Source organism: Asterias rubens, chromosome 14 (assembly GCF_902459465.1).
Source record: "Asterias rubens chromosome 14, eAstRub1.3, whole genome shotgun sequence".
Lineage (NCBI taxonomy): Eukaryota > Metazoa > Echinodermata > Asteroidea > Forcipulatida > Asteriidae > Asterias > Asterias rubens.
Genome location: NC_047075.1, coordinates 13,567,530 through 13,575,572, shown reverse-complemented (window position 1 = coordinate 13,575,572; position 8,043 = coordinate 13,567,530). Strand labels below are relative to the sequence as shown.

The window sequence follows — 8,043 nt, the reverse complement described above, 5'->3', positions numbered from 1 at the left end:
ACAATGATCCACATTCACTGAAATATTTTAACTCATCGTTGTTTGCAGTCAACAAAGAAACAGTATTCCACACTTCTGGGTCAATCATGTCGAACAGGGAATCAAAGTTAAAAGAGCCAGTTTCCATTAGATTTTGTGTGTAGTGTTTAGTGATCTCTCCAGATTGGTGCTTGAGTTTTCTATTTATATGAGGCAGGAAATAAAGAGCCATCTTATTGATATCTCTTTCAGAATTTAATGTGGGTTTAAAATCTTCAGAGAACATCTCATCCCCACTTCTTTTAGAATGATACCGTAATTTGGCACATGACAAATGCAAGGCCTTTCTGAAATTAAGGTCCTTGTAAAGTAATAAAGTGCTGTATTTACGTGTAGACATCTTGTGCACTTCTATCAAGTCCCCAAATATCTCAAAAATTCCAGACAACAACCATCTAGAACTTCGCTTACATGATTCAAGACAACTTGCCTCACCACATTTGAGTTTTAGTAAAGATACAAATAAATCGTACATGTCTGCAAGAAGAAACGCCTCATGACTGTTGCATAGCTTACAAATTTCCTTACAGGTCATGCAAAGTGCTGTTCTTGTGTGTGACATTTCTTTATGACTCTCTAAACTTAACTCAACATCCTCCAAACGTGTAACAGGTACTACTTTCCTTTTAGCCACAGAATAGCAAGTAAAGCAAAGAGAACTGAAAGTAGTAATTGTTACCTCGTCAATTGAAATATTTAGTTGCAGATATGCATTGTTAATATCCAGATTTGTACATGCATACCTTCTACAATTAACCAGAATGACACCACAAACCACACACTTTGCATTTGACTGAATGTTGTATATGAAAGATTTGTGTAAACTGCACAAAGAAACACAGCTTGGTATAAATAAACAGTCAATGGTTGGAAAACAGGATTGAAAAGTTTCCAAAGAAATAGAGCTATCTGCCACTGAAACTGTTGAACACATGTCATATTTGTTAAGGTAACAAAGAGGTCTTTGCTTAGATCTTGTTTTTTCTGGCGTATAGACTGGATTGTTACTTTTTTTTGTAAATTTGTGCCTGCATGCATTACAAATGCAACCATCCTCACTTAAATGTGGCAAGTAAGTTCTAAAATATTGTTTAACCTTTGAGTTGCTCAAGATGCTAAGATGGGTCCATTTTGTACTGGATCTTGAGCAAATTTGGCACGGACCACACTCAACTTTCTGATAAGGGGGTCGAGCTCGTTTTGAACCCCCTTGAGATTGCTTCACCCCTGCAATGACATATTGTTACCTCCTTGGCTTCCTGTTTTGTTGTTGTCCATTTGCCCATCATTCCTCCAGGAAAACTTGACTGAAGCCTCCCAAGGTACCTGTGTAAAATGAATACGTGTATACACACTTAAATAACAAAACATCACACGAACAAACAATGCAAATTAATGCTATAGTGCAGAAAGACTAAAACAAAAAATATAAATGAACAGAAAAATAGATGAAATATTTGCAACAAAACAATCTTAAATCTTCTTGGCCAGGTGCTTCAAATTTGTTTGTTAAAACCTTTTAATTTCCAGGAAAGGAAAACATCTCAGTGCAGAAAAAAAACTGTATCCATTGAAAATGCAACGTAATAAGGTTCTAAATTGTCAGACCTTACATGGCCAATTGAAAACCTTAATGATTGCTATAAAAATTTATAAACTAACCTTCCATTTTCGCCGCCTCCGTCTTTTCACGATTTGCTTTTTTCTTTTGCGTCGCCTCTTCCCTTGCTTGCGTGATGCAACATAAGGTGTCTCTGCCTTCGGAAGGCGCACTTGTTGGTGTGAAGCACCTCGAGAATGGTGAAAATTGCTGTTGACCTCCTCATACCGTATTGTGGCCATAGCCACATAAGGTTTGATGAAGTACATCACTGGTTTGGTACTAGACAAACTCCTCCCAAGCTGCAAAAAACCTTCTCTGTCCTTGATGACTTGTCTTGACTTCCTCTGTTTCTTGACATTTTGGGAGGCTTGGTTGTGACAGAAGGAGGAGGCTTAGTGGTGTCCGATGTCTTTGAGGTTGTACTGGAACTTGTGGGAGGCTTTGGGATGTCAATGCACCGCTTGGTCTTTGGGCATTTCGCTGAGATTTTCTTCCTCGGTGTTCGGACCAGTTTCTTCAGCTCATGTGGACAATGGGGTTGGGGTGTACCACGAGGGTCTATGGGTTTTGACATTTTCTCTAATTGCTTCTGTATAAGCCGGCTGAAGAGGTAATTTCCGTCCCAGTTAAGATGAAGTCCATCTTTAGCAAGATGGCATTCATGGAACATGTCACTGAAATCTAAAAACTTGCAATGTGAAAAATTGTGACAAATATTGGCCAGCTTAATATTGTGCATTACCCGAGATAGATTAAGTCGGCTATCATCTGAACGGGGTAAAATACCACTTACCACTATCTCAGTAAGGGGGAAGTTTTCCCTTACAGTGGTAAGTAGTCTCCTGTAGGCTTGGATGTTGCTGTGAAGGAAGCCCTGTTCAAGGTTATTTGTTCCGACATGCAAAAATATAACGTCAGCAGTATGCAACTGATGGGCGTTATTAATAACATACTGACGAAGAATTTGCACAGTTGCCCCTCGACGAGTGTGCACGTCTGGGCTCAACAGGCAACTGTCAAAGTTCTCCCCCAAGTATTTAGTAAGGGAGTCACCCAATATCAGAGCACTAATCTTTCGAGGTGGTCCAAACACAGGCTGTTGGGATGGTAGCTGTGGGTCTGGCCATTTCAGAGGTCGGCCTAACCTGTAATAATCAAACAAATAAAAATAAAAATTGTCAACAAAAGTACATTTTGAAAAAAAAAGGAGTAGTGAAAAAGGTAGAACAAATTTAATCTAGTTTAACCCAACCAGCAATCAATCCATACATTTTAAAAATAGAACCAACTACTCAATCCCCTAACACTAACAGCCTCCTCGATTGTCATTACATAGCGAGGCCGAGGCTGAGACCAAGGCCGTCCGAAGTCGCCCTCAAACTGATGGAGGGATCATGATTAAATTGCAACTAAATGTTCAAGTTGGACTAATCTCATGTAGTAGGGCTAAATAAAATAGGTTCCATAATAAACATGACATGCCGTGTAATTGCACACAATGAAATTTTAATTGAGTTAATTGAGCTTTGACTCAGGGCCTAAAAAAAATTATTATAAATTAATAATAAATATTGAAACCAATGTATTGTCCTTACTCCTTGACCTTGTCATGCTTGTGTAGGCCTAATTAACAGTTAACAAATGGAGAATCCAAATATCCACCACAAACCAATTAAAACATTTTTTTTTTATTAAATACTATTTATAATTAAAGACCTACATAGTACATGTACTTGTAGGCCCTAAAAAATAATAATAATAATAGGCTAGCTCAGTTGGACAGTAGCTGGGCGCTATAAACAAAAATACATTAAATTAATTAGTTCAGAACAGTCATCAGTACTCTCAAAACACGAAGCAGCCGACAACAACAGCCATGCGTGTGAAAACGTGCACGGTAAAATCGGTCACAAAACAAGAAATCTCGCGAAAAGCAAAAGTGCATTACGATCCTACATTGCCTTCGCCACACGTCAAATAATATACCAAACGATAGCTTACACTTTAATCTTTCGATGTTTAGTGGTTTTATTTTCTCTTTTTATTTAGCTGGGTCAGGGCGCTGCAAACCAAAAACTACCCCAAGTCAATCCTGACACTATACAAAATGTTCAGTGGTAAAAAAAAGGGCTATAAAGTCATAGAAACTTAACAAATTTGGTATCATTTGACTCGGAAAAATATTCTACGTGTACTTACCACGCCATCTTGTGTGCCACCTGAAGCATGTGAGCATCGTGCCGTGTGCAAAAAGGGTCGTCGAACTCTCGCAGTTCATCGCGCAAATCGCGCAGTCGCTTCTGCACGTTGGCTGTGCAGATAAAACTCGGGATTTGACCTCATTAACGCACGCACTGCGGACTGATTGTGAAGCGCAAATACCATGGAATGGCTGATATGGTTGGATAACGTTTTCAAGAGTCATTTTATCCCAAAGGTAAGAAAGGGCCAACATAAATACCGATGATTACGGATGATTGAAAATGGTCATATTTTTAGTTTCGTGAACCACATAATAACAACACGTACAAAACGCACGTTTTGTGTGTGTACACAGTGATGCGGTACACGCTGTAGGTAGCTTTTCGTGTATGTACATGTGCAATGTACGTGTAGTTAATACATGGGGTGGGTTTTTAATGCATGGGTTTATGCATGCTTCATGAGCCCAGACAGTCACAATACGGGCATGTTTATATTTTCAGAGTCTTTGTCCCTCTCTGCTCTGATCTTTCTTATGATCTTGCCCACATTATATTGATATTCACCTTCAACCAACATCGATTTAAATACAGTTTGGATTTATTTTAAAATTATGAATTGCATAGGCCTACTGTACTATTTTATAATTATTATAAAGTTTTCTGAATTTAAATAATGTTATGAAATAATAAAGTAGGGTAGGGAGGGTAGGGGCCTAGAAATTGCAATTGATAAGAGGTAATAAAGAAAAGGACACATTGCATTGGTGAAGGCGGTCAAATTTTATTTTAATTAAGAAAAAAGGGCCTCCGAAAAAAGACAACAGATTTTATTTGCAGAACATGAATAATTTTTTAGATCATTTAAAAACAACGCTGGTATTTATTTATATATATGTACAAACAATTATCTTATGTTTTCATTTTTATGCGAAGGGGCATATAGTGTTTGCCTTGTTAGTGGTATTTATGGCACATTCAATTTCAATTCATCATTTGCTTCGAGCATACTACTTTATATATTTCTATTTCTTCATTTCTGCATGCACTTCTGGAAAGGTGGTCGTCAGATGTCGTCGCATGATACTCATTAGCTTCTGGAGCTCATCCTTCATGCCGTGCACTGCTCGTCCAGCTCTGTTGAACTCGGTGTGCAAAAGCTCACCGCCTTGCTCATTCAGTAGCCCCAGACCAACCTTGAATCGCCGCAGCTGCTCCATGGTATGCTCCTCTAGCATATGCAGCTTAGGTGTAATGCTGGCATCAGGGAAGCATCGACGATACACACGTAAGAAGTGTTTAATGCACACGTCTAATAAAAAAGATGAAAATTGTGTGCATTTGTAAAATAATGCTAAGTGATCTTTTTATTTAGGTGTTTTTTTGTTTTATTTTTAATTATTGAAGTGCTATTGAAATTTATAAGCCTGTTGATTCTTACCTGTTCGCTCCATGTCTGATTGCGTGATAGGGTTGCAGTGGTTTATGGCTTTGTGCACATCTGCGAAACAAGAAAACGCTTCATGGAATTTAACCCCAATTTCTGCCGAATTCCTTCTTATTGTGGCAGATGCTTCAAGAGTCAATTCATCGAGTGGGAGTTGGTCGGTCATCAGTCGAGGTTGAGACGTGAGGGCATCTATAACGGGTATCTGTGAAGGACATGATAGCAGTACATAAGGTTGAAGCTAAAAGGTACCAAGTTCATTAAAATTGCTTAAAAACGGAAGTTTAATCAAATTTGATTAAAATGATTTTTGCAATTATTTCACTGAGAGGGTTATGGTAATACCTGACAACACTTGTTAACGTGGTTTCCCACGAAAGACTTCCCATGGTAAGCCTGTCTGTTCACTTTATGTTTTTTCAGCACACCGTCCAAACTACTGGCAATTGGCCCTGTACCAAACTCCAGTTCAGTCGTCCCCTGGTTGTTTTCCTAAAAAAATAAAAATAATAATAATTATTATTTATTCATTGGCTCACAAGTTAAATCACAATGACAGAGAAATATAGATTTACAAACCATTTCAGCAATGTCTGCCCTCAATACGTTGACTCCATGATGGTTGTCTAGAAGGGGAAGGAGAATGTCCTCTTCGAGGTCTTCAAGTTGATCTCGCTTTTCTTGAAGATCTCTTTTGATTGTCCTCTTCCTGCACAGCTCGTTCTCAACTTTCTTGTCAAAGTCGGTCGTTGAATCGTCCTCAAAGTCGTCATCAATATCTCTGGCAATGGCTCTCTCTTTCAGGATGGCTACATCTAGCTCATGGCACGCTTGCTCGAAGAGGTCATACAACCTTTTAAACACTCCAAGGGATATGTGGAGTGTAGGGACGATCACCTATATCAATTTTGTGAAAAAGGGTAAGTGTTTTTTGCAAGTAATTAAACAAAAAAAATTCTTAAGCACATTTTGTAAATTGATTTTACATTGAAACTACAAGTATAAACTTACATAATCAAGCTCAACAGGGAGCATAGGAGAGCTCACTATGCTAAATGACACATCCTTGGCCCTGCTTCTCTTCTGCCCATCTTCAACAAAGAGCTGATGCTGCTCCTTGATCGACTCCAGTGACCTTCTAAATGACGCTTGTCGCTCGCATAGTGGTCGCTGCATATTTCTTTTGCTTATTCTGCAGTAAATGCAGCAATATCGGGCTGAAGAGAAAAATATAATAAAAAGAAAAGAATGGAATGAATGGATGAATGGAATTGTATGACATTCTGCATGTTTGAAAATTAAATCTTTGTGCTATAGCGTTTACATGTCATGGGCACAGTATACATACCATTAGAGCTGCATACTCCATACAGCTTTGTGAGGAACGCATAATCGCCAAAGCTAAAAAGACGAAATTTACGCCCTCTGGAAATAGATAAATCAAACAAAGTTTTGTTAAAAATACTAATTATAAAGGTCACTCTGGTTGAATGAATCCTGTTTTTATAATTATTAGTATCAAATAATTATAACTACCTCCATTCCAGATTGGCAAGATCACTGATTTGGTCGATTAAAAGAGAAGAGTTTTAATCAGGTTGTAGTAGCTGTCATCTCCACAAAAGCATGCACAAGTGACTGTGTTCTTTAAGCTGTTGGGATGAACTACATTGATGATTTGGAAGGCCATTTTGAACGATGATCCACCCTTGTCCCCGCCGAACTTCACCCATATTTCATTATCCGGGATTACGCCGTTATGCCACGTGAGTGAGTTTGTCCTGTTTAAATTTAAGAAAAAGTCAGTAATTATAGACAATACTAACAGCATCTTATTAATAATGATGTTTTTATTTATTTAAATAATACTTACAGATCCAGTCGGTCAAGGTAGTCGAAGGTCATGGTGCAAACATCATTTATTCTCACAAAGGGTGCATCTTGAAGAATATAACCAGCAATTGCATCTGCTTTGGAGCTCGAAAATTGCAGAGCAACCATTTCACCCTCAACATAATTCTTCAGAAGTTCTTTCTGGCTACGTCGCATGGCTCTTTCGGAAGAAATTGTTGGAGTCGGCATGTAGCTGAAAAAAGGGTAATATAACATATGGCATGATGAAATACATGTACTGAACAACTTTTAATGATATATTAAATATTGCCATTTGTTTTCAAAGTTAATTCTGATATGTTCATACCGTCGTATTTTCCGCACTTGGTCCCATGCCAAATGAGCATCTCGCATCATAGCTAGGGCCTTGTTGGGTGGCATTGGGGAAGTTTCCTTTTCACATGAACTTTGCGTTTCATCTTGTTTCGTGCTAGAAACCTGGCGTATTTGAGCAGGCTGTGTAAAAAGGAATAAATATTAGTTTTCATTATCTATCAGAGCATTGTTTCATTGACATTAAAACAATTCCTTGACAGTGACACCAATTTATAAAACGCTGAGGATTTGTTAATGTAAATACTTACCCTGCCTCCTGTTTCTAACGTGGCAACCTTTCCTCTCTGGTTCAACTTGATCCAGGTCCAGCGATCAGCTGCCTTCTCAACTGCCAGGGGAATTGGCTGCCCAGGGGGATGCGACAGGGCACTCTTGCGGAGGATAGCAGCAGCTTCAGCGAGACTATCCTCGGGACTAGTTGGGGCGACACTCTCTACGACAGTGCATCGTCGGTGTTTACTTTGTGGGTCATTCAACTTCGGTGATGCATGACACGAATGGGCTGCAAGGCTTTGCAGTCGACC

General features: G+C 38.8%; 2 protein-coding genes across 2 annotated transcripts; both read right to left on the bottom strand.

Annotated features, from left to right (window-relative positions):
* Nucleotides 1–1,254: 1,254 nt before the first annotated feature.
* LOC117299192 lies at nt 1,255–6,466 on the bottom strand. The gene is made up of 9 exons (XM_033782651.1): nt 6,302–6,466; nt 5,870–6,187; nt 5,636–5,782; nt 5,285–5,495; nt 4,931–5,155; nt 3,842–3,953; nt 1,972–2,787; nt 1,702–1,930; nt 1,255–1,365 (listed from the first exon to the last, which is right to left on the bottom strand). Exons 1-9 carry the CDS (start codon nt 6,464–6,466, stop codon nt 1,261–1,263), a joined length of 2,328 nt encoding a protein of 775 aa, XP_033638542.1. The 3' UTR covers nt 1,255–1,260.
* A 397-nt stretch (nt 6,467–6,863) lies between these two features.
* LOC117299191 lies at nt 6,864–7,380 on the bottom strand. Its single transcript, XM_033782650.1, has 2 exons — nt 7,164–7,380; nt 6,864–7,071 (listed from the first exon to the last, which is right to left on the bottom strand). Exons 1-2 carry the CDS (start codon nt 7,370–7,372, stop codon nt 6,864–6,866), a joined length of 417 nt encoding a protein of 138 aa, XP_033638541.1. The 5' UTR covers nt 7,373–7,380.
* Nucleotides 7,381–8,043: the final 663 nt, after the last annotated feature.

What these genes read in the sequence shown, in the direction of transcription:
- LOC117299191 (XM_033782650.1), bottom strand. Translation starts at nt 7,372, where the DNA reads ATGCCGACTCCAACAATTTCTTCCGAAAGAGCCATGCGACGTAGCCAG. An exon ending in TACCTTGACCGACTGGATCT is followed by an intron (nt 7,072 to 7,163) that starts GTAAGTATTATT and finishes AAATTTAAACAG; the next exon opens with GACAAACTCACTCACGTGGC.
- LOC117299192 (XM_033782651.1), bottom strand. Translation starts at nt 6,466, where the DNA reads ATGCAGCGACCACTATGCGAGCGACAAGCGTCATTTAGAAGGTCACTG. An exon ending in TGAGCTCCAGAAGCTAATGA is followed by an intron (nt 3,954 to 4,930) that starts GTATCATGCGAC and finishes TTATCTGCACAG; the next exon opens with CCAACGTGCAGAAGCGACTG. An exon ending in AACAGAGGAAGTCAAGACAA is followed by an intron (nt 1,931 to 1,971) that starts GTCATCAAGGAC and finishes GCTTGGGAGGAG; the next exon opens with TTTGTCTAGTACCAAACCAG.